General features: G+C 38.9%; 1 protein-coding gene across 3 annotated transcripts in view; it reads right to left on the minus strand.

Moving 5' to 3' along the window:
• INPP4B (inositol polyphosphate-4-phosphatase type II B) overlaps positions 1 to 27,017 on the minus strand; it is a 220,868-nt gene that overhangs the window by 36,235 nt on the left and 157,616 nt on the right. For all 3 annotated transcript variants that reach the window (XM_040581815.1, XM_040581804.1, XM_040581824.1), the window contains 6 exons: positions 20,717 to 20,889; positions 19,592 to 19,715; positions 18,418 to 18,535; positions 12,954 to 13,094; positions 9,745 to 9,842; positions 6,121 to 6,233 (listed from right to left, as the gene is read on the minus strand). In XM_040581815.1, the coding sequence (XP_040437749.1) occupies positions 6,121 to 6,233; positions 9,745 to 9,842; positions 12,954 to 13,094; positions 18,418 to 18,535; positions 19,592 to 19,715; positions 20,717 to 20,889 (767 nt within the window). The remainder of the gene's footprint in view (positions 1 to 6,120; positions 6,234 to 9,744; positions 9,843 to 12,953; positions 13,095 to 18,417; positions 18,536 to 19,591; positions 19,716 to 20,716; positions 20,890 to 27,017) is intronic.

A 27,017-nucleotide genomic window follows, 5' to 3' on the forward strand; every position in this document is an offset into this window, starting at 1 on the left:
TTCTGACACAAGCCGGGATGCTGTTGGCCAGGGCACTGTGCTGGCTCATGTTCAGCTGGCTGTGGACCAGCACCCCCAGGGCCTTTTCCAGGAGGCAGCTTCCCAGCCACTCTGCCCCAAGCCCATGGCATTGCATAGGGTTGTTGTGACTCACATGCAGGACCCAAGTGCACTGAGCCTTGTTGAACCTCATGCAATTGGCCCTGGCTGATGGATCCAGCCTGTCCAGACCCCTCTGCAGAGCCTTCCTGCCCTCGAGCAGATCAACACTCCTCCCTAGCCTGCTGTCATCTACAAACTTACTGAGGGTACATTCGATTCCCCCATCCAGATCATTGATAAAGATATTACACAGACACATCAGTTATTAGTGCTGCCTTGGGAATTTTTATATTCCAAGAATTATGCCTGTGCTGGCCTGACACAGTGCCACAAAGGGTGAAAATGTTGTGCTGAAAAGGACTGTAAATTTTTCTTTTGTTTATAAATTTGCAGCATTAAAAGTCTACAAAAAATAGCACCAAAAGGTTATAGTTGCTGATCTATAGCCCACTTCCTATTTGTCCAAGTTACACATTTTAAAAGCAGATCTTCAGGGCTTTCATTAGCAGGACAAGCCTACAAATAATCTGCCCGCTGAGGAAAGAGGAGCCTTTATTGATTTTGAGAGCTGAACACAACCTTGTACTGCAGAGTCACAATCAAGTCTCTCTCCTGCCCACCCCAACACCCCCCCTTTCAAGTGAGGCAAAAAATTGACGGTGGACCCAACTAAAAAAAACAAACACAAATCTATTATTTTTAGTCCTAAACATTTTAAGCAAGTCACTAAAACATATAATCGTACTAGAGCTTACCAAACCATTACGTCCAATTTCCTGAATTTGAAATAAAAAGTATTCGTGTTAGCATAGACTATAAAAGGAAAAGTTGCTTCATTTTTTCTCACTTTCTATGACAACCACCCTATTCAATTAAAGCTTAACTGTCTAAACACCTAGCAAATGTTGACAAAATGAAGAAAAACTTCGACAAGCCTTAAATCACAGTTGTGAACGCAGAGGACCAGCTTCTCACAAGGGTATGGATTCAGACACATCTGAATGTAAATATAGTCTGTATTTTCAACAGGTAAACAGTTCAATGCCTGACCCAGAAAAATTAAAGCTTAACACCAATGAATGCCATGGACTATCTACCTTCACTGTACATTTTGACAAAACTCTAAGGGAAACATGATATATTTTTAAGGATAATTTCTCACCTTTAGAATCATACTGTGGTTGTACCAGCTCATTAGTTTATACTTTAAGTTAAACCAACATTATACTAGAAAAAGAAAAATTTGAAGGAGATCTGGTGTGCCCAAGTATGAGTCTACCTTTCCCCTGATATAATTTGTCCCAAGAAAAGGTAGTACTATGCTTTCCTTGCTCCTATCCCTGGACATTCATAGGTATAAAAGTATCAAAAAAGAAAACAAGAGTAGGTAGGGCAAGGCAATAAATTACAGCAGGAACTTCCCAGCGTGGCTACGTTTACTTGGGATCTTTGCAGGATGAAACTGGAACATGATCTTCATAATCTCACTTCAGCAGATAAGTACTTCTTTATCTGTTAATTGCATTCTTGGAAATTTTATTAAAATTAATGCCCCCCAAAAATACTTACAGTCTTTAAGGTCTCTGCAATATTGTGGTAAGAGTGATGTCAAAAGGTGAATCCAGGGAATTAATTGAACCTAACTTGAACCTAAAGTAGTACAGGCTAGTAAGGGAGAACCTGTAAGTGTTTCTTCCCTCCTATAATTCCAAATCTTAAAATTTAAATCTGTTTAAAAATTTGGAAAGTTGCATTGGGATTTAGATAAAGTACTACAAGACAATTTTTTTAAAATAACACTGTGAAAGAAGTTAACTGCTTGGCTGAAGAAGTCTCTTTTGAAGTCCATGAGTCACTGTGACTATCTGAAGTGAATCACAGAATCACGGAATGGTCAGGGTTGGGTGGCACCTCTGGAGACCTCCCAGCCCAACCCCTGCCAAAGCAGGGTCACCCAGAGCGGGCTGCACAGGATCACGTCCAGGCGGGTTCTGAGTGTCTCCGGAGAAGGAGACCCCCCAGCCCCTCTGGGCAGCCTGCCCCAGCGCTCTGCCACCCTCACGGTGAAGAAGTTCTCCCTCACGTTCAGAGGGAGCTGCCTGTGCCTCGGCGTGTGCCCGTTGCCCCTCGCCCTGTCGCTGGGCACCGCTGGCAGAGCCCGGCCCCGTCCTCCTGGCGCTGGCCCTGAAGCTGTTTGCAGCCATCGCTCAGAGCCCCCTCAGCCCTCCCTTCCCCGGGCTGAGCAGCCGCAGGTGTCCCGGCCTGCCCTCCCCCGGGAGGTGCCCAGGCCCCTCACCCCCTGCGCAGCCCCCGCCGGGCCCTCCCCAGCAGCTCCCCGTCTCTGGAACTGGGGAGCCCAGCGCTGGGCACGGCACTCCCGGGGCGGCCTCCCCAGGGCAGAGCCGAGGGGCAGGGTCACCTCCCTGCGCCTGCTGGCCACGCTCCTCCTCATGCCCCCCGGGGCGCCACCGGCCTCCTGGGCCACCGGGGCTGGCTGCCGGCCCGGGGGCAGCTGCTGTGCCCCGGCACTGCCCGGCCCTTCCCCGCAGAGCTGCCTCCCCGCAGGCAGCCCCCAGCCCCTGCTGGTGCGTGGGGCTGTGCCCCCCCCGGGGCAGGGCCTGGCACCGGCCTCTGCTGGGCTCCATGAGGAGTGAGTCATAAGGAAAAACCAGACAATTCCGGATGAGTGATGGCCTCTGATGCAGGGAAGGGAGAAATTCCAGATCTGGGCTGACAGGATACATATAAAGCGCTGGCTAGTGACAGCAGCACTCTAGGCACAACAAGCAAATGACCACAACCCACAAGCTTACTTTGCATTGAAATTCAGTACAGATGTCTCAATCATTTTAAAGTGGATTAAATAGAAAACAATCTGTTAACTTAAATAAACAGATTAAAAAACCTTAGACTCTGATATAAGGAAAAATGTAGGTTAACCTGATACGCTGGCCCAAATACATCCTCTGAATAACTCAGTTCACTAAGCAGCAGCAGTTAAACAAAGTAAATAATTAAAATGGGCAAACAATGATCTGGTGCTCTAGAAATCTAATAAGGGGCAATACCAAATACATAGTGTTACCAGAATACACAGCTTACGATTAGTGTCCAGCCTGAATTTTATCCTCAATTTTGCTTACTTCTTCCCGCAGTATATTAAAGATATCGGAGGAGGAGGAATAGACTTAATATTTACCAGAGCCTTAGAACGTCTCCCTTATGATCACAAATTCAAATGATTAGGATTGTGATTAAGTTTAAAGCAAGGATGATAAAAGCATATAAAACCATGAGGACTAAACCAAGGATAAATCAATACTCCTTATTTCTTAATTTCTTAATTATGTAAGACAGAAGATGAAGGGTGAAGCTTAGCAAATAAAAATATATAACATTTAAATCTTTGTCCCATTATATTTAGAATAAGAAATGCTTGTGATACCAGTTATGCAAAAGTTGACTTTCAAAATGCAGATGTATTCTCACAGTCTCATTACAACAGGGATTACATGCAGGTGCAGACACATATGCACATCCATTTAGAATCTCATACGTCTACTGCAATAACAAAGTGATGCCCTCACATCCCTTACAATAAATAGATGTAGCACTGTATTACAGTATATAGATCAATGGGTCCAGAAATACTAATTTCAGAAGGTTAAAGCAGAGTAGCATAAAGAGAAATAGAATACAGTGAAGGAAAAAATCTGAAACAGTTTGTATGTCCAAAGAATGCTTTTTACTCATGAAATAATTTTCAGGTAATCCAGAGTAGATGGTAGAAGACAACTTTCTATATCCAAAGATTAAGTAAGTTCTGTCATAGTCTTTGTAGCTCATTTTACATTATTCTGTACTGATTTATCTTTTACTTCTTTAAAAACAACGTTCATGGTAATTGCAGAACTGGTACTGCAAGAAAAGCTTATATTTTTATTCACAACAGATTTATAGTGTAATAGCATGTGATAATATTTATCAACCACAAGGAAAAATGCTATTTAGTAATAGAAAAAATTACAGCAGTATTATTAATACAAAGACTTAGTTAATATTGTCTTGTTCCTGCTGTTAAGGAAAAGTGGTGGAAAATTTTATTAAAATTTTCTTATCAAATATTTATTTGCATTGAAGGGTATATGCATTTGAAAGTTCCTCAAAACACAAGGTCTTGCTTCAATTTCAGTGGATACCAAAGACTCAAGTCTCTGCTTATATACATGAGCAGACACCAAGGGTACTTTTGTAATCTAGAAGGACTACTTGGTTGAATTTCACATTCCTGAAAAGCTTAAGCTCTTTATAAACATGTAAAGCTTGGGGGGGGTGTTGTTGTTGTTTGTTTGTTTGTTTATTTTTTTAACATGTAAGTGCAAAACCTACAGAATTGGGAAACAAAAAGCAATTATATGAATAAAGCAAAGTTAGTTGTCCTGGCTTCAGCTGGGATAGATTTCATTTTCTTCTTAGTAGCTGGTGCAGTGATGTCTTCGATTTGGTGTGAGAATAATGTTAATACACTGATTTTTTTAGTTGGTGCTAAGTAATATTTATACTAGTCTGTATATACTAGTCATATATAAGTACTAGTCAGAAAATAGTTCAGTTTCTCAGGCCCTGCCAGTGAGAAGGGTGGACGGGCACAAGAAATTGGGAAGTGACACAGCCAGGACAACTGACCCAAAGTAGCCAAAGGGATATCCCATACCATGGGATGTCATGCTCAGCTTATGAAGCTGGGGGAAGAATGAAGGGGATAACATTCGGAGTGATGGCATTTGTAATCCCAAGTCACTGTTACGCGTGACAGAGCCCTGCTTTTCTGGAGATGGCTGAGCACCTGCCTGCCCATGGGCAGTGGTGAATGAATTCCTTGTTTTGCTTTGCATGTGTGCGTGGCTTTTGCTTTACCTATTAAACTGTCTTGAGCTCAAACCTTGAGTTTTCTCACTTCTATCTTTCTGATCCTGTCCCCCATCCAATCAGGGGGCATGTGGCTGAGTTGCCAGCCGGGGTTAAACCAAGACATAAGTATGATTCATTATTCAATAAACATTTTTATTTGTGTTCTCCCTCTGTCTGAATGTCTGTCCTTTGTATATCTAGCTTATTTCATGTTGCTATCAGTGCCCTTGGAGTGGCTGTCATGGTGACACTAGCTAAAGAAACCCCACAAAACATGACTGACTAGAAGTTGTACTGATATAATTAAACACTTATTTATAAAACTTAGGTACCTTAATTACAGAAAATAAAAAGTTGAGTGCAGCAGTATTAAAAGCCAGAGCAAGTAATCATGTCCTGCATCATACCTCAAGGTTTATGGAAACTAAAATAAAAGGAAGATATTTTGAATAACCAAATTCTATATTATCAAAGAATAGATATGATTTTAAACAAACAAACAAAAATGTTAGATACTGTAGCTGAATACTCTATTGTCTCTCTCATATGAGGTGATACATTTACATCTATGTGTGATCACCTAAGGAATTGATTCTGCCCATACTGAGGGTGAAGGGATTCCTCTGCCTAAAACCAGACTTAGTTAGTTCAAGAAAAAAGCATGCCCCAAAAAAAAGCAAACCTCTTTTACCCTGTTACACAACTCACTGAGATAAATGAAAAATCCTGTTTCTGGGACAAAACAACGCCATGCAAAAGCACAGGCCACGGATGGCCTGGCTAGGAGGTTTGCAGAAAAGAGCTTGGAGCATATAGGTGACAACAAAGTGACCAACACCATCTCCGGACTTGAATTCTAGGCAGTTCTACCAGTAAAGAAAGTGGAAAAAAGAAAGTATCTGGTTTAAGTGTAGGAAGAAGAGATATAATCATGAGTGGGATGACAGACAATCATAATGGAAATGTTAGAGAGCCATTTCAGCATATCTCTGTACTTTAATAATTGAGTTTTCCAATCATATCTTTAAAATTCATTGCACTTACAGTATCAGCAGGCATGTGAAAATTAGTTTGTCATGTGAACGTATCTGAAATAAGAGAGCTTACCGTTGCAGCCAGCCACATGATTTCTACATTCTTTCTCTTTTTGGCCTGGATATTTTGTTGGAGATTTTCTAGCAATCCCTTTAAATCATTTTGTTCTTGAAAATGTGGTAGACCTGGAAAAAAAGGATGATAAGGTGGCTTGTTATGATAAGGCCAATGATACGGCTGTGCTGACTAAAGAATGTCCATAGCAGAGAACAGGTCTATTATTTATTGCCTTATTTGGGAACACAGGATGGAAACCACCAGCTTAATATTTAGGGAATAAGCAAACCTTATTTCTTTCTAAGTATTGGGTTTTTCTCCCTAAGACCTTCACCATGGAAAATTACAGTGTCTTCAACTTCTAACTTGTAAATGGATGGTGAAAACGTTCAAATCTCTGCTGTAGTTCTGTTCAGCAACTATTATAGACATTCAGTGGCACTGAGTAGAAAAACAACTGAGTGTATTAAAACCTGCTTTGATGGGATGATTTTTTTTAGTTTTGAGTCAAAATGTTTTACTTCTGTCTTCAAGACAGAACATCTCAATTATTTCCTAATATAACATAACAGGAGGGTTAAATAGCACTAAGTATCTCCCCCAAAACTAACAAAGGATATTTCTCAGTCTGAAATTAAATGGGACTTTTATATTGAAATAAAAAAATAATTCCAAGTTTACTTTAAATCCAGAATTTTACCTGCTTTCCCTGAGTATGGTAGATGAGCTGAAGTTTTATTAATCATAGATGACAATTCAAAAGGAGCCAATTTAATTCATGCCTGTTTTGCGTGTGTGTATATATGAAGGTTTTGTTCTAACGTTACCTTTATCTTCATTAGTTTTAAAAATCAGTAGAGAGAACCAAAATCTGTTTTTTGAAATTATTTCTTCTTATGGTAGTGAAGTAGAAAGAAATTGAATCGTAGTTATCACCAAAGAAAGGCTCAGAACCAGTTGAAACAAAACTAAACCAAATTAATAATACCTTTTGTCAACAAGAAAAAGTAGGATATTTCATTCAGCAGGAAAAAAATTTCCAACCCCAGCCTCAAATCCAAAACCTAAAATTCAGTTCAAAGAGGAGAAATGAGGTAACTATTAACACAGGTTTATATCTATTCTCCTAACCTGATCACAGCTGGAATGATCCCTCTTATTATCAGGCTTTTACCTTTTATCTCTAATGATTTGTGTAGTTTCCCTTATGCATGATTCATAGTAAGAAGTAATTTAAATATACTGAAAAATAACTACTTTAAAAATGTCTATGTTGCCTTACTCATACTGTGCTACCAAAAAGAAAAAAAATGCAGAAAAAGCACATTTGAACTAGTTTTGTAATAATCTTAATGAGGATTGGCTTATCTGTGTATTACAAGTCCTGATCATACAATTAGATAATGCAGAGCATATAAAAATACATCACAGCCTACTAGACTATTATACTTATCCCATATCTGTTTCTTTGTACTCTAAAAAGATGCTTCCAGATTATGAGAATGTATCACTAGGGAAACATTGTATTGTTGTGGGAGCACATTGTTATTTATTGTTTTCAGAGTTTCCTATTAGAGAATTAAAGAAATTAAGAAACAGGTGAGTGACAGAGGGCATACTGATCTAAAAGAAGATAGAAAGTCAGCATTTGGTGTAGGCAGTTACATGCAGCTGAAGGCTTTTAATAATTGGGAATAAAAGAGAAAGCTACAATATTATTGGCAATCAGAATTACAGAGATAAGAGAAAAAACTAACAGCAAAAGTGGCAACACCTTTATAGGAGTGGAAAATTGAATTCTTTGAAATGGAATACATGAAGGAAGCAGCAGGCAAGTGAGGCTGCCTAAAGAGGGTGGCTAACAGGGCTGTAAGTCCTCCAATCCTGCCTGGTTTTATGAGCACTATGTGTAACTAGCATCTTTGTGAACTGGGTCCTGCATTAATTTTGTGGCACAGCTGTGGTCGTTTAGGAAACTGTCTGCAAAGGTGTGGCAAACCATCACAGAGCCATCAATACTGAATGGCTCTCACCTGGCTACAACACCAGGGCTGCTGCCAGCTTGGATGGAGGTTTATCTTCCTAGGAACCTGAGCACAAGAGGTAGGGGAACAGGGGGGGAACTGAAGTTCTCCCCCAGCTGAGCAAATTGAAAAGCTTAACTTCTTTCCAGGGAGCTGCTTTAAAAGGCATATTCCTCCAAGCCAGAAGAGTGATTCCATATAATGGCAGGGAGATACTGGGAAGGGGAATGGAACCAGAAGGTGATTTGTGTTCTGTTCTGTGTCCAGATTTTTACAGACTCAGATCTTAGAGGCAGACAAAAGGCAAGAAGGTAATAATAACCAGAAAAGACCTGATGAATTAGACAAACATAGCTCTCAAAAGCCTGCACAATCTGGAAGAAGTCCAGGAAGATCACATGGCCCACTTAATAGCCCTTTTGCAGGAAGGCAGTACAAAGTTAGTTTCTGTTAATGAAAAGCAGCCAGTACTATCTGCATGCAAATCTTGCTTTTACACAATCAGATCCATTTATGAGGTAGCAGATCTACCTGAGACCTAACCCCAGATGAGGTTAGCTTTTCAGGATGCTTTCTTGGCAGGATTCCCCTAAATTAATTACTAACTTCTTGTAGTGGGTGGATGGATGGAGATACTGCACACCATTTAGGAACAGAGCTTTCATTTCTGTCAAAATTATTAACAAATGAAAATCATCCTGGTATAAAAGACCAACATGTACACATATACAATGACACATCAGATATAACTACAAGTACATATACGTAATGGATAATTTGCAAAACTAATCAAGACAAGGTGCTCTGCAAGAGAACAGCAGCTTTGCATGGTATTTTAATCAGCAGTAGTCAACCGTGAGGAGTTACACATATGTCCTGTAGGATGACAGACATTCAGATTCAAAAGATTCACCCCTCCTCTACCCAAAGGGAAGGAGCACAGACCTAAATCTGAGCTATTTAAAATCAGGCTGTAAACTCTGCAGCATTTGGGAATATAGTTTAGGCATTAAGGCTACTTTAACAGGATTAGATTGATACAAATGGTCTTTTCAGTGTTTGCTTTCAACAATCAGTGTAACAGAATAGTAATGTTTATGATACTGAACTTCTATAAAATTGGAATATGGGCCTATTCTAATGGAACAGTGTTATTCATATCAGTGACATTATGATGTGGCTCATTGCTTGCATTTGCATCTGCAGATTTCTCAGTGTTTTGCCATCCCTTCATACATTTTCAAAGTAAGAATGGAGAGAATTACTGAAACTGATGAAAATTCCCACCGAGTATTTCTGTAAAAATGTAGTATTTACAGAATGTCCTCTACTTGAAATATTAAAAAGCATATAATAATAATAATTTAAAATAGCTGTTTAGTTCATCATGACTCTGTTTCACTCTCCCTGTAGTTTCTACTGGGGCTTTGGGCCTGCAATCACTATTGACTTTAGCAGGGTACAGGCTCAAAGTGTGTAACCTTACAGAACAAGTTATGGGACTGAGGCCTAAATCTAAAAGCTGCATACTAATATTGTGCTAATATTAGTTTCTTATATTTCACCTATCAAATCTTTTCAAAGCCATTTGGATATTGCATTATTTTGTACTCACAATCACGAGGCATTTTTTCTGTAAACAGCTTGTAATATTCTTTCAGGAGTTCCAAGTTTTCTTGGTTAATGTTTTCCTGCAAACTGGTATCTCCAAACCTATAGAAAACCACAATAAAATGATGATAAAAAAACCCCAAACAAACCCAAAACAAAGCTAAATTATCCTTCAGACTGATTTCTTTGCATAAAGAAATAACTTGAATTTATTTTTTTTCTAGTATCAAATGTACTAGATTTTGTCAAACATACAGTCGTTAATCTCTCATGTGCTTTGAAACTAATATTTGGGAATGAGGCCATCAATCAGGGATAATTCTTCCAAAAACTTACGGACGAAGTAATCCATTAACAGACAAACATTCAGTAAGGCACATATTCTTTTTTCTCTTCACAGATCCTGAATAAATAAATGCTCTTTATGGGAATTTCAAATGGCACCACAGGCAGAGAACACCAACTCCTACAGCTCTTACGGCTGCTGTTGCTTAGGTATATTAATTTCTACCAGACTTGGACAATATTGAAGCCACACAAGATGGAAAAGATGCAGGTGTCGTGTAGAAAACCTTCTGAAGAACTAATTTCTGCTCCGGTCTGAGAATATTTGCTATAAATAGCCAAACTGATTACTTCTCTGGGCCCTTTCTGCCCTACGCTGCTCCTGAGCTGTTAGTTATCTTGGTTTCTTGTATCTGAAAATAATGAGAGAACAGTTTCTCTGCTATTGAGCAGTGATTTCACTATTAAGCTTCACAGAGTTATGACCCACGGGCTAGCTGGCATCAGTCATCTGCATTTAAGCTTGCTGCAGCACACAGACCTCAGCAGTCACTCTGCAGTGCTGCGGCTGGCTCAGGAGCATGTCCTGGTGTTTCGTGCAGCAGTCGGGTCTGCTGGGAACACGTAGTCCAAATCCTCTTTATCCCGCACCTCACAGAAAATCCAGACATCAGGATGCCATTATGCTTATCCATGAACTGACTATAGCTATACAGACAAGTATCTTTCTGAGACCAAAATGTCTACAACAGCCAAGTTTCACATAGGCTAAATAAATAAATAAATAAAAAAAACTTCCTGGTACCTCTGCTATGAGAGGTATGAATGTAAAGGCAGGAATGTCCCTTAGGCAGTTAGGACCAAGTTTTGTGACTGATCTTGAAATGAAGAAAAGGAAATGGAAGAGTATAGAAAGAGAGGCATGGACAGGTTAAGTGAGAAATTCAAGTAGAGAACAGGGGACACAAATCAGAAGATACCAAATGTACTGCTACTTCATGCAGAATGAAATCAAATATCTAAATGGGCCAAAGAAAGAAAAGACTCAGCTAATTCCTCAGTAGCCATTGCTGCACTGTGACATGAGAATATTTCTTTTACATCAGATATATTCTGAACTTTGCTTTACTGAGAGAAGAGATGTTTTCATCTAATTAAGTAACATTTTCTAGAAATTTAACACAAAACTTTATTTCTACTCTTATGTTCATTTTCCCACAAAAAAACCCCATTTTTTACCAAAAAGCACGTGCACTATTTCCAATCTCAAAGACAAGTGTGCAGCTTTAGGAGTCAAGCAATATTTTGAATTAAGGCTAATGTTTACACCTGTAAGTGCATGCAGAAAAGCTGTTTCTACATGGAATAATCCAACCTGATTTGCTTGACAGACATAGTTATTAATATATATCTACATTTATAGATATACTGATACTAACTTTTCATTCATGGCTTTCTTTGGGCACAATGCAACCATTCTTCTACCACTCATCTGCAAGCCAGACACCTTTTCACAATGACTCCCCTACAAGTCCCCGTATATCCAGGCCATTTCTAAATCTTGTCAAAACTTTCTTCAGGGCATCTGTAATATATAGTCCTTCCTGTTTATCCCACCCATGTAAGCACTCACAAACTTTGTTCCTGGTTACTGCATATTCCTTTGCTCTGATTCTGGAGAAACACGATGCGTCCTAGTCACAACTGTCATGACTGATTTTGTTGGTTTTCTATGCTACCACTTTGGCCATGTCACTCCTCTCATAGCATTACTTTTCCCTTCTTTATGGCATCAAGAATAAGCTATTTTCGTTTCCAAGAATGTTTCAAGTTCTCAAACCAACTACTCAACCCTTTCACCAGTAAAATGCCAGTTTTTACCGTCTTCTGATTCAGCCTGTCTCCCATTTAAATTTTCTACCTACATTTTCTTACACATCACCACTCAGAACTCCCATAAACATCCGCGAAGCCACCTGATGGCACCCCTTAGAAGTCTTCTTTAAAAGACTGCTTTCACTCCGCTGTCTACAAAGAACAGGAGGTGAAACTCCTGTTGTGCTTAACTTCTTGCCTATTGCCCAGTTAACATTTTTTCACTGTCTCCCTCTATTTCACCAGCTATAATTTTGCTTTTGGTTTTCAGTTTGTAATGAATGCAATCTAAAGATAGGTATTATGTCTCTTGTATGCTCTGTTAATAGAACCAGTTAAAAAAAAAAAAAAAAGTAGCTGTCTCGTTGATGTCTACCTTGCAGTTTTAGTATTGCACAAACTTGGTAATTTAACATGACTGACAGATACCCTTCTCTTGAAAGAGAAAATTAATAGGTTGACGAATCTTTGACTATTATTGTACTAATTAATTAGTTTCCAGCAATCTTTTCAGAGGAGCAATATTAACACGTCAGAACTTTAACATCAGCCTTCATGTTCCAACAAACACATTACTAACACATTCCCTATTATTAAGTACCACTCCCTCAGCCCTGGAAAAAAGCCCTAAAAAGCTGAGAAATACAATCTCTTTCTTGATTATGACTTGTCTGGCATCTTCAACCTCACCTTTAAGTTAATAAAAATTCCAAAATTTCAAACTCATGTTTCAGAAGACCAAAGTACTGTATACAAACAAATTTCTACATCCGTGAAATAGAAACCCATTTTATAACTGTATCCAAAGGAAACTTTGTGTTGATTGTGTGAAATAAAGTCCTGCATATGGTCATATCTTCACTTGGACTATTTCATTATTTTGCACGGCTTCATAGCTTGTGCTTATTTCCTTTAACACTTTTTAAAATACACACTGAGTCAACATGAGATGGTCCAAGAGCAAACAATAGAAGATTTATTTTTAATCCTGAGAGACAGCGTGTAACTAGCATGGCTTACTTGGACAGAAAATGAAACTTATTTTTTCCTTACCTCTCTGCAAGTGTTTGCTGTTCATTGATTCCAACATTAAAGAGTACTGGATACATGCGAATCAGCTTTCCTTCTTTAATCTCTTGTGGCAGCAACTCAAACATCTTTGCTGGAAGCTGGACCTCTATAATGTAATGTTCACTAGGAAAAATAAAAAGGAATAAGGATGGTAATATTGATTTATTTGCTTAAAATTATAACCCTCCTAAATTATAGAGAACATGTAGACTCATAAATCAGTTCCCCCCTTTTCCCCTTAATTATATTGAACCACAAAGTGTGATGATTCAATTTGCTTGTTTTAAAAGCATAACCAAGCTATAGGAAAAAAGGCAGGTATATGTAATTCTACACTCTTGATACTGACTTGTTTACTGAAGTGAAAATAGGACTAAAGATGAAAGCAGTAAAAAAGTCTTCTGCTACCAAAATATCAATGAGAACACCTCAACTCTCAAAATGCATCTTTGCAGGGTTTCAGAAACAACTTCCTTTCAGAAGTCATAACTTAATCCTGTATCCACTCTAAATGTAATATGAGCAAAATCCTTTCACAAAAGCCCAATGCAAAATTCCCATTTTCTTCAGTGGCTGGTATTTCTCCCTGGGGATAGAAAGCATCACCAATAACAACATTGGCTTTGTGAAGATAATAATTGAAGGCTCATTACACAAACATGAATCCTACCTTAGGAGAAAGGCTATGATATATGGAAGTACTGGTTTTATGTTTGTGTTTAGTCTGACTTTTTGAAAAACATGTTATTGTGGCTGTCAGTCCAAATTCCGATCGTGTGGAACCCTCAAGTTGAATTGTCTTTGAGGATTGATGCCTGACCTCGCAACAGAAACAATGGGATGCTGTTAACGTAGCTTTTGTTAGCTTTTTTTCTGTTATTAGAACTATCAGTCTAATAAAAAAAGAATAGACTAGAAGCAAGTTCATTTGTCTCCAGGACTTGGCATTTTAATCATTCAGAGGGCCAACTGATAATGAAGACTGAAATTTTCTCTTCTGTAAAGCTTATTTGGTGTATCACCAAGAAGGAAGAATATTACAGCAACAGGAGAGAAGGAGGATCTTTATCCTACCTACAGAAACCAGGCCTAGGAAGTCACACAACTTTTGTGTCTAAACTTAAGATGGAAAACTGTTTGCACTTATTAAAATAATCTATCATGAAGCCCTTCCAACCCTTATTTTAATCAATCAGGTTATCGCTGAAGAATTAAAATACAATCTGGATTACCCATGTGTAGAATTTGGGTGAGAAAAAGCAGAAAACCTTGAAGAAAAAGGGCAGCTTCTGCAGTAGCTATGACACCCTTGGTAAGCTGGAGGGATGAGTGGCACTATCCCAGAGCAGGTGCCTGGATAAACAGCTTCAGCTTAGAAGAGCTAGTGGCTATGTCTGAACCTCTATCCTGCCCACATATCTGAGAAAAAAAGAAAATGGACCCAGTACAGACTTGTGACTGGAATGTGATTATGTCCAGCTAGGGCAACAGCATATGCCTTGGTATGGGCTAGAACTAGTGTGTAATCTTTGAGTAAATGCCAGATGCTCCTACTGAAGGGGTTATCCATTTTGAATAGAGGATACATGTCTCAGAGAGAAAAGAGAAAAAAAAAGGGGGGAAAAAAATAGTTCTACTCCCCAGATAAGTCTATTTGGTTTGTGTTTTAATTAAATCACCCATATGAAGGAAATAGACTTAGTAAGTATGACAGTAAAGGACTCCGTTCACATGATTTGTGCATAGCAGCAATCATTCTCTACCTGGATGTGATCGTTCTGAGCTGATGTCAAGTGGTACCAGAACATTTATCTGTGATGGAGTGCTTTCATGAGGTTGAGAAGAAAAGTTGGTTTAGTCTAATTCAAAGAGCATACACTACTGAACCAAAATGCCACCAAATCACTGCATTGCTACATTTCACACCCTCAAAACTACAACTTTCAGTGTGTGAAAGAACACTGGGAAATGCCGATCTTTAGGCATGATAAACAAACATCAGTACCACCTGAAAGAGTCCCCTTGTAATTTTTTGTGTTTTATTTTTTAAAATATTTTTTTAATAATCTCAGAGAGAATCTCTGGTAACTTAAAAATCTATAACCAACTGCACAATGAAAACAACCCATTTCTGATCACGTAAGGAAAAGACTATTAAGCTGTGACAGAGAGCTGTCTATAAAGTCCAGGAATGGTACTGAAGTTGGGTGGGGAAAAGAAAAAAAGAATTTGAAGTACTGAAATCTAGAGGACTTGTTTGACATCAATTTACAAAAAATCTTAAAGGTCCTATGCTTCTACTTCAACAAGAAACAGTTATACAGCAGTAAATTTTATCACCATGTGGTTTCTCTCTTTAATGGCTAGAGTCAGTGCAGAGATAAGAGCTGATCCTAGCATGAGATGCATAATGCAGCTACTACATTCTCCAATGAGAAGGAAAAATCAGTACATATTTTTTAACATTTAATGATCTCTCAGGAAAACAGGGTGGAGAAGTCCAGTGTGCTTAAGAGAGTAAATAATAAATCATCATCTCTTCCAAAACAAATGGTGTAAATTTAAATATTTAAATGTATATGATTTCACTAAAACCAGACTGGTTAAGAATATCTCTTTCTTTTACTTCATTTGCCTTATTCTCTTAATATTTGTCATCATCATGTACGAAGACAGACAAACACTTGCAGTCCTGTCAGAAGGGTTCTAAAAATGACCCCCATGCAGCTGTGGGTCATGGATCCTGCAGCCACTAGCAGCTGGCTGAAATCGCACACTCTTGTTTCATTACAACAAACAGAACAAGTAATTTACATGCATAGAATCATAGAATCATTTAGGCTGGAAAAGACCTTTGAGAACAACTCCAACCATTACCCCAGGACTTCCAAGTCCACCACTAAACCATGTCCCTAAGCACTGCACCTACCTGTTTTTTAAAGACCTACAGGGAAGGTGATACCATCACCTCCCTGGGCAACTTGGGCCAATGCTTGACCACCCTCTCAGTGAAGAAATTTCTCCTAATACCCCATCTAGACCTCCGCTGGTACAACTTAAGCCCATTTCTTCTATCCTGTTGCTAGTTATCTGGGAGAAGAGACTGACCCCCACCTCCCTACAGCCTCCTGTCAGGCAGTGGCAGAGAGCGATAAGCCCCCCCAGGCTCCTTGTCTCCAGGCTAAACAGCCCGGCTCCCTCAGCCGCCCCTCACAACACTTGTGCTCCAGCCCCTTCCCCAGCCCCGCTGCGCTCCAGCCCCTCAGTGTCCCTCCTGCAGCGAGGGGCCCAAACCTGAACACAGGATTCCAGGGGCGGCCTCACCAGTGCCCAGTGCAGGGGGACGGTCACTGCCCTGGTCCCGCTGGCCACACTGCTTCTGACACAAGCCGGGACGCTGTTGGCCCTCCTGGCCACCTGGGCACGGTGCTGGCTCATGTTCAGCTGGCTGTGGACCAGCACGCCCAGGGCTTTTTCCTCCATGCAGCTTTCCAGCCGCTCTTCCCCCAGCCTGTAGCATGCACTTTTGCTTTGGTTTGTAACACAAAGAAAATGCACACGTGGTCAGCCACTGCGTCTCAGCTGGGAGATGCTTTACCCAGCTCTTCTTTCAGCTGAAGCGAAAACTTTTTAGATCACTTCAACATGGCTCTAAGTGACAGTCTGATGGTACCAAACCCTGCGATGCCTCAAAGTTCATCTGCACAATCAAATACACTTTATCAAAGAATTTTATAGAATTAAGTATTAAATACCTTTGCCTATAATAAAAGAACCTGAGTGCCCGAACACAATTTTACTTCACTTGGATGGCTGGGGTCAGCCACCCACATCAGCAGGTCAGCACAATGCTAGTCAATGCCATGCTCTTTGGGTTGATCTGTTTGTGTGCCTAGAATCTCAGTTTCAAGCACTTCCCTAGGAAAACAATTACAAGTGAATACTCTGACTCTGCAAGATAAGAATTTGTAGCTTATTTTTCTGTCTTGCATTTCTACAGCCTTTTAGTTTCATTTGATCGAGCCACACTATGTTACAACCGAAGTAATCTAAAAATTGTGGGGTTCTTAAATATTAATTAGAAAATAACTAGTTTTTCCACTGTCTTCTCCTTTTATGGTTGACTAACAATGTTGTCTGATAGGAGCTGTCTAATCACAGCTCCAACAGGAAAGGGGGTCCCCCACATAAGCCTTAAAGATTTTTTTCTCTGATACCAATTCTATCCAGCGAATACCTGCCAGTAAGTACAGTACAGCAATCACAGGCAGTAACTCTTCTTTCTGAAGATGGACTACTACATCGATCCAGAATGCCTGCAGCAGCTTAAAGCTCAAGTCTCCTTCAAAGCCAGGACCTCCTAGCATGACAGTTCAGTGTACCGCAGTAATGGCAGCAAGCCAGTAAATGTAGCTGCTGGATTTTTCAAGACTTTTGACTGCTGTGATTTTCAAAAGATGTATTTCTTCTGTTTTATCTACACACCACAATTATTCTTAATTATTCCTGACGTGTTGCCTATCATACTTCGGCCTTCCTGCTATTTATTTCAATCCTTTTCTCAGAAGGCCCATAGGATGAGAGTGAATCATCCAGAATAATTAAGTAAATCACTGGTGAAAGCCCCCTTCAGAGAAAACATCTTTTCTAAAAGTTGCTGCTTTTAGCTGAATTTAATTTACAGCCATCTTAAGACTAATGATACTATTAAGGAAGGGATTTCTGCAAAAGTAAAAACATTTGTAGCTTCAGACTAGAATAATAATGAAGATGAAAAACCCATTCCTCCTCTGTAACAATCTTGTTAGCACTCTTACAGCCACAATTAATGAAGTATTTCAGTTTATGTCCTGATATTCAGCAGTGCTTATGTGAAATGCACAATGTATTAGTGTAGTGGCTTTGTCCAAGGATTTCTGAGGTTGTGTATGTCCTTTGTAATCTTCAGCAACTAAGAGAGGCATAATTTTTCAGTGACCACTAAGTTTTGGCATCTGAGTTTTTCAGCTTCCATCTTAAGACAATCAAGGCCTAACTCTTAGAAATGCAATTTCATTTGTCATACTGAAATACAAGATCTGGACACCTCAGAATTAAGGTTTCTTCAGTTAGAGGCCGCTTTTGTAAATATTAACCTTGTCACTTCTCTTTGATTCAGTATCTATACATGAAAAATGCAGCAGAAACTCTGCAGAACCCACATTTGATTAATTTGTATTAATAATTGCAACTTTTAGTTTTTCATCAGGAAAGTAACCCAGAGCCAATATTACTACTAGCTTTACTGAACCCTACTACCTCATTACACCTCCATTCACCTCAAGAAAAGCAAAGCTACTGCCCTTTCCATATAATAGAATTCAGCAACAGGAAAACCATTACCTGGGTTTTCGTGTGCTACAGATTACAACTACATGCCATGGGCTCCAGGAAACAAAGTTCTTACCGCCTTCCAGTTATAATAGGCAAAAAATCTTCTGATTTGGCTTCAATTACTTTAAACATTACTTTCTGCAAATCTGAAATTCCCACAGCCATGTCTTCTAGCATCCCTGCTTCTTCACCTATATGGAAAGATTACAGAGGCTATTAAGAGAGTAGACAGATCAGTCACTGAATAGGTTATAGTAAAGCAATACAGGGATTATATTTTCCAGTCTGTGCATCTAAAAATCACAGCCCTAAATCCACATTAAAGTAACTTACATAAAAGCAGACTGATTTTTAGAACTGCTGACAATTCTCTGTGCCTAAATGACAACTATGAGTATTAAGCACCTCTGAAAATCAGCCTGCTCTATATGTGCATAGAATAACCTCAGAAAAGCCATTTTTGTCTACTCTGATAGTGTTTTTAAAGACTGTCCTGCTGATGGAGGACAAAGGTTTTGAGAATAACAACAATGAGCATCATGCAAAAGGGAGCCTGACAGCAATCTCCAAGCGAGGATCTGCAATTGCCTGTGCATTAAAGAGCTTCACAAATGCTAAATCCTTCCACTTTGGTCAAAATCTCTATTTTGGGGAAGGATTCCAATACATCTAGTTCAAAGCATTTTGAAACATACAGCAGTTTTCCCCTCCAAATGTCCTTTTTAATACCTGTCAAATAATGGCATCTGTAACAAGCTAGGAATTAAACAGTTTTCAAGCCATCTTCACATGACAAGTACTGGTGTGGTCAGTGCAGAGGCTGATACAGTCAGTAACACTAAGTCTGCTGTTTGGGTTTGCTTTATAAACCTGCTATTTTGGGTCAGGGAATATACCTATATAAATGGAGACAGTTTTTATTAAAACCAAAAGTTCCGCTAGCTGTACTGAGGAAGGAGTCTCCTGCATTTAAGACAGCGTAGTTCAGCATTCTGCATGGAATCATTAGCAACTACTGTTCTAAGAGGAACTGAGAATAAAATAAATGAGTAATTTTTAATGCAGAATTGACAATGCAGTATCAATGACGTCACATGTGCTATTATTTAGAAGCCCACTAAGGATAGTATTTGTTGATTCAATAAGCCAAATTGCTGGAAGCAGAACAGAGGTTAAAATAAGAACCTTCCGAGTAAACTTCTGGTCTGGATGCATAAGGAACATAATTACCCAAGAACAATACTTACTATATGTACTAAGAAGTCCTTCATATTGCACAAGCAATCCAACAGTATGAAGCTGTTGTAAAAATCCTTGATCATGTAAACTTGTGTGCAATTTGATTATAAACCCACAGACCAATCCAGCAAGCTATAAAGACAAAGAAAAAATGTGAAATTAACAGAGGTACTGTTATAACATAGTTAAAATGAGGCTTGCTATCATTATACACAACAGAATTTATATTTAGATATTGAGAAAACAGCACAGATATTTCTGTTTAGTGACTACTTGTATAATTTCATATTAATATATTAGTGAAGCATTTTTGGGGTGTAAAAAGCAGTGAAATATTCCCTTATTTTACATTAGATAAGCTTAATTTGTTTTGTGGTGTTGTGTGTTACTTACACTAACATAAGCGAAAGCAGAACCTTTGTTGGCAGGCTATAAACACATAAGGCTGTGAATTATGACGGATTTGAAAGCAGTTCGGTACCTAATGCAACTGAATCTCTTTGGCAGTTGCACCTGAACTCCTTACTTATGTTAGGAAAACCATATAACTTCAGGGAGAAATTAGATCATTTATAGAAAAATCTATCTGGAAAACATGATGTACAGGAGAAGATCAAAAGACCTGCAGTTATTTACCAAGACAAGCCAAGTCTGAGAAAAGGCATGCTAATAGTCTTCAAACACATAAAATGCTGATAGAAACTGAAAAAAACCCTTCCAAATGTTCTTCATTTCCAAGGTGACCTTACCTAGTTTGAACAGAAGCAAGGAAAACTCAAGGCTAGGTGAGAACATCACCTGCAGGTGAGGAAACTGGCATATAATATAGGAAGACTAAAAATAGCTTTGTGGTTCATACTTTGTGCAAAAAGAAGTTTAGGTAACATTTTCCAGTCCATTGCAGACCTACTTCTCTGACTCAGTGATACCATTACTGTGGACTTAAATTTACTATAATTTTCCCTATCAAATTACAAAATATTTAAATGGATGTAATGGAAAATACATTAAAAACTTGTGTTAAATTGCAAAAAGAAAAAAAAAAAAACCCAAAAGGAAAACCACAAACACTGGCATGAATAGTATGGTTAATTACAGCAACAGTAGAAGATAAATGACACAAGACAACCTACTGCTTGACTAAAGACGATGTCTCTTCTTAGAGTCAGCATCAAACACTGTGGCAAGCCACAGGCAAGCTCCTGGAGCAGAACAAACGCCATCGATTGCTTCGCCCTGGTCACCACCTCTCCCATGCAGTCCTTCAGGGTAATCACCAAGGGATAAAGCTGTTCATACCAGTCACCTAAAACAAGAGAGAAATCCTTTTCAGAATGGCAAGACAGCTGCAGTGGCTGCATAGAGTGCCCTACACTTTACAACAACCTTGCAGCTCTATCCTCACCACAGTGGTACAGCAAATGTCACTGGAGAATATGCTTAGAGCTAGGACTCCAGCTTACCAGCAAGGCTGGGGCTAAGTCCTTGGCCTCAAACCAACTATACCCTGAAACAGTAACTTTTAAACAGTCCTAACTTCTCTGTAAAACTTGCATTAAAGTGTCATAAACAGAGCACACAGCGATACAAGTGAAAACTCGTTTAGCACAAGATTAATACAGTCAAGATGAAGATGTCCTGTTCTTTCCTGCACTGAAAACTTGCTGTCTAAACATATGAAACACTACCTGTGGGATAGAGTTAATTTTTGTCTTAGTAGCTGGTGCAGTGATGTCTTTTGGATTTGGTGTGAGAACAATGTTGACAGCACATCTTTGCTGGGTGAAGTTTATACTTAGTCAAGGACTTTTGGAGGGGCACAAGGAATTGGGAGGCGGCACAGCCGACCTGAACTAGTCAAAGGGATATCCCATACCATGGGATGTCATGCTGAGTATGAGAAGAAGGGGGGGCACACACAGAGACACACTCTCTCTCTCTCTCTCTCTCTCTCTCTCTCTCGGTGGTATGGCGTTTGTCTTCCTAAGTAACCATTACATGTGCTGGAGCCCTGCTTTCCTGGAGACAGCTGAACACCTGCCTGCTGATGCGAAGTGGTGAAGGAATTCCTCAGTTTACTTTCCTTGAGTGAGCGGCTTTTGCTTTACCTATTAAACTGTCTTGATCTCAACCCATGAGTTTTCTCACTTCTACCCTTCTGATCCTCTGACCCATCCCCCACTGCAGGGGAAGCGAGTGAGCAGCTGTGCGATGCTCAGCCGCTGGCCGGTGTCAAACCATAACACTGACATAAAAAAAGGTGTAGAGAGCCTATATTTAAGAAAAAGTGGGTGCCGGAAGGCAAAACAGAAGAACAAACAGATATCTCAAAGGATATTATCTGTTTCATGATTAGGCTGGAAAACCAGTAACCTTCAGGTCACACTCCTTTTTCTTTTTAGCTTCTCTCTATATTGTTCTCTTTAAATATTTAGAGATATTGAACTCATTATTTTTTTAGCTACTTCGAGCAGAGAGATTTAGAACTATTTTGTAATATATTTTGCTGTGTTAAAATATATGCTAGGAATATCAGAAAAAAAGCTAATGAAATGCTTGAAAAATGGCACTCTAATACATTATAAATAAAAAAAGTGATAACAAGGAATGGAAGAAAATCAGAACAGCTTATTCAGACTTGCCCAATTAACCAAGTTGTTCCTGAATTTTTCCAGATTTAAGAAAATCAAACCTGCATTGTAGTTGCATATGGTTTTACCTAAGTTGAGCAAATATTAATAATAAAAAAATCACCCTCCTTCAGAATCTGCATCTCAGTTTTGTTGTTATAGTTTAAAATGAAAGAGAAATCAACACTCCAGAAGAATCTATATAAAAACAGGGAATATAACTGACTTAATACAGTCCATCACCGACTCATATTTCTGTAGATTAGTGTAATTAAGAATCAATGATAATTACAATCTATGCCATTTAAGTTGTAATTAGGTGGAAGACAACAGCACATTCTTTCAGGTAACATTCTTAGTCAGGCCAATGAAAGACTCATTAGTATTGAAGAAGTTCTTCAGTCAGGAAAACATAGCTGTCTGTTACAAAGTCAGTTTGGTTCTGCTCCAGAAAAAAGTGTAAATGAATAAAACTGTAGCCCGGAAGACTGGAGAGAGCTCTGAAAGCCAGGAGAAAATGGAAAAAAATAAGGCACAGGAGAAGAAACAGGAACAAGGACAAAGCAGTCACAGAGAACAACCTGGGTTTCTTTGCAAATAATGTCTTTGCAGTCAGACAAGGTGTGTTTTAATAGAGTCATACATATTTAAGTGTGAGTAATACAGACCGAAGAACTGTTCCCTGGAAAACAGCAGTTACGAAGTTAGAGCCATCGTGAACAAAACAGAACATAAGCCACCCCCAGTTTCATGTTCCAGCAAAAAGAGGTGATTTTATACATGCCATTGACTAAGAGAGTACTGATACACCGCGTGCCAAGGTCTGGCATACACATTTTAAATACACCACTCTAAAAAACTGAGAGCTTGCAGGGGAGAGCTACTAAGATTTAGAGTTTAATCTCCTTAAGCCTATGAAAAAGGCCAAGCAGCAACTGGAATTTCCCTCTTCATGAGGAGAAAATAATAAGTACTAACAGGGTTGTTTATTCTAGGGAATAAAAGCAGAACAACCAAATGCCAGAGGCTTCTGTGAGATGCAGTCAAATTTAGAAATAAGGTAGAACACAAGGTGTGACATACTGGAAGTCAGACTAGAAAGACCAGACAATTTAAACTCTCCTTTTGCGTCTTAAGTTACAGCAATTTATTAAATTAATCAATAAATAAATGTCAAGGCAGGCAACCGCAGCAGAATGAGATCAAAAGATGTAAGGCATACTGAACCAGCGAACAAGGCTGTGTGCGTTAAGAACAGAGTTCGTTGTCTGCTTCTGACTCGAGCAAATAATGAAAAAGGTCATACTTGGCCACTTTAAAATAGACCTGAAGGCACAGCTAATAGACATCTGTTCCATTTTCATGGGAAAGCAGAGCTGGATACAGACACAGACGAGGATCTTGCAAGTACACTGACAGCCAGGGCAAGGCAGAAAAAGCAGAATTTCTAGAATCAACACACTTTGTGAACCTGCTCTTACAATTTCAGGTTATGGGGATAGGGCTAAAGAACTTCACTGACACTCCTTTTCATAAAAGAAGGGGTCACATACTGGCCACAAGTCACATAACACTTAGATCTGTTTCTACCAAGCTGCCTCTTTACCAGTCAATCTGCACTGTATATTTCTGCTTCTTTAGGAACATAACTGTACTTGTTCTTACTGTACCGCATCCTAATATTTCAGTGCTCCATTTCATCAAGATCCATTCTAATCCCACTCCCATGGTGCTTAAAGCCTCTCCCAGCTTTAAGCATCTGCAATTTTTATAAGCATCATCCATATTTCATAAGCCAAGTCAGTAATGAAAATATTTAATAATACTGGACCCAGAACAAATCTAAGTCGATTCTACTTCATGCAGCCTTCCAGGTTGGCAGTAAACAACTGATAACTACTTTCTATTATGATATTCCAAATTATTTTGCACATAATTTGTAGTAGTTCCAAGATCGTTTTCTCACAAGGATTTTTGGGGGGACACTACATGTTTGGAATACTAACTAACATAAGTAAGTTTTTACAGTAATAGTTGTATTAAGACAGAATTCAAAGATTTTAAATTCTTAAGGCCATTTTTTCATTAAAGGATATTCATGCTAAATATATTAAAAATAAATCCTACTGAGTATTTAATGTCCCAAAGAATCCAGAGCTTTACCTACATATGCATTTTGCTTTGTAGAAAACAATAAAAAATGTAAGTTTGTAGGAAACCTTACTCTAATGACTGAGAAAGGACAAATTATTTTATTATAGAATATAAATAGAATTGTACTTGCTCAAAGGAAAGAAGATAAAGCCACACCCTAAGTCATCCATAACAATCATCTACTACTTGCTCAGGCTGAAAATTCTTGTTCCCAATTAGTAAGGATGTCCAGTCCCCAGAAGGTGGAGCTAGATAGCAAATCTAAGACAGGGATTGACTTGTTTCTCGAGAGCAGAATATTTATGAATGGACCGGTATAGTCTCACGCTTAACCTTTTATCATAAGGCAAGTTTAGTGTGTGAAGATGAAAATAAGAGGTGTATCACAGACTGAGGTCTCAGTAAAGACAACTCTAGAAAAAAAAATCTATATAGATGCTCAATCTTTGGTCTGTTAAAATTGCCACGTTACCTATTATGCAGGATATCCTGTTGCAAATACTCCAGCAAGAATATAAATCGTAGTCATTCATCAACAATGCACAAAGCTCCAAATATCCCTCAGAAGCACCTACTTATAGCAAATACTGCAGCTTTTAAGTTGCTCCTTGAAACTGAGAAGCACTGTGAAACTGAAGCTTATGAAACATGAAAAAAGCATTGTATGTTGAAGCTTGCAAGTAAATTCAGTAGAATTTGGAAAATAAAATTGTCTTGTATGCAAGGGCTAAATATGGAATATTAACAAAATTCATAGGGAGATATTATTTGTAAAGGGACCTTTAAAATACTGGTCTAAATTCAGGTTGACATTATCCTGATCAAACTCGCCACGACATTGTTGATATATGAGGATACTGCTTGGTTACAAGTCAATGCTTACATGTCTAAAAGAGTGGAGAGAGGTGCAAGATGCCCTACAAGTCCCCCTTCATGAGAAACGTGGCAGCCAGCTCAGAATCAGTTGTAAACAAGATGCAGGGGGCCAACCACAGCTCAGGATCTCTACTCCCACAGAGACTGACGACAGCTTTGTAGAATCTTTGTGGAGTCCCTACAACTGCCTTTGTAGAGAAGGGAATAGTACAAATTATTGCTTGTGTGTTTAACACATTCAAGGACTTAGACACATGTTGACACTTCAGGTGTCAAATTGAAGTTAAAATTGCAAGATTTGCATCCTCAGCACAGTGGAAATACTTTGGAAAATACTGAAGAATTAAATGAATGAGTAAACATATAAAAAAAGACATCAGAAGCAAGAAAAGAAGCAACAAGGAGACTACAGCATGTCTGTCAGGTCACTACAATTATAAAGGCAGCCTGTCCTGTTTGGAATATTTAGCATTCAAGCAAGAGTGAAAGCCTACAGATGAAGCAAGGAAACTCAATTTAAAAAATGTGCTAATCAGCTGTTGGAAAGGAAACTAAAACAAGGCATAAAAGCCAAACATATTAACATGGAAAATGGAAGGATGAAATTAAAGGTAGTAGTATCATCACTATGTAGTTAGTGTAAGATTAAAACAGGAGTATGTGCAGCAAAGCACTGAGTAAATAACTCCACTTCCATTGCTGACAGAGAGTTGTGGAAGTTCATTTAATGATGGGTTTTGCCCTTTGGCTGCTGGAAAAAGCTCTTCAGTCCTACGTTCTCTTCATCAACATGCCTGCACAGGCAAATGACCTGCTTCGCACCCAACTAGTCATTTCTACATGCTAATATTCAAGTTTCAATATGTCAAACTGCATGTTAAATTTGATAAAATTTGGCACAAAAGCAAGCTCCTGCTCTTTTCAAAGTCGGGCCCATTGAAGTGCTTATTAGAATGTGCTGGTAATCAAACAGAAGCTCTAAAGCTTTGGAATAGCACTCCTATCTCCTTTTGCCCTGGTAACAGAAAAAAATGTCAATTCTGTCACTGCTGTCTGCATCATCTGAAAATCAGTGGAAAGCATTGATGGGTTCAAGTCATCTCAATAAATACATGGTATTAAGTTAAAAAGTAAACATGGAATTAAAAGCAGAAGAAAGCATAATGTCATACTCTTAAAGGAACAGAAGGCCCTGCAGACGGTCGGTGATAAATGTAACAGCAGCTACCCACGACTTAACTTTTCACTGAAGCTAACCACTTATTCTCTTATATACCTGAACACACAGGCAATTCATGATACGATCGAAATAATAAAACTCAAACAACGTAAATGAGTTGTCTTGATATCACAAATCTAACATTAGACAAACTCTCTCTTACAAAGAAAAGGCAAGCAAAACAAACCAAGCAACACAAAAGAGCAGTAAACCCCTCAAAACCAGCATGAAATAATTAATCCACAGACTCTGAATTTACTTACCTAGGATAGGAATATTCTTCTGAATTTTTGTTTGTTTTTTAAGGAAAGTTAAAAACAGACTTCGTAGAGTTCGTGTATTCAACTGTACACCGTAAAAAGGTCAGCCTCGTACTTCTTCCCCTTGCTACTCAGCTCTAGGAGCTCAGTTTAATTCTGGTATGAGGGCTAAGCTCTTTGAGAAAGAATGAGGTTGTATGCTCATAATTCTGCAGCATTTCTCACAGGAACATCAAAAAACCTGCATAAGTCTCCCTGGTATTTCTGCAGTTCATGTAACAGCAGTTTACTTTGC

This window comes from Falco naumanni, chromosome 1 (assembly GCF_017639655.2).
Source record: "Falco naumanni isolate bFalNau1 chromosome 1, bFalNau1.pat, whole genome shotgun sequence".
Classification (NCBI taxonomy): Eukaryota; Metazoa; Chordata; class Aves; order Falconiformes; family Falconidae; genus Falco; species Falco naumanni.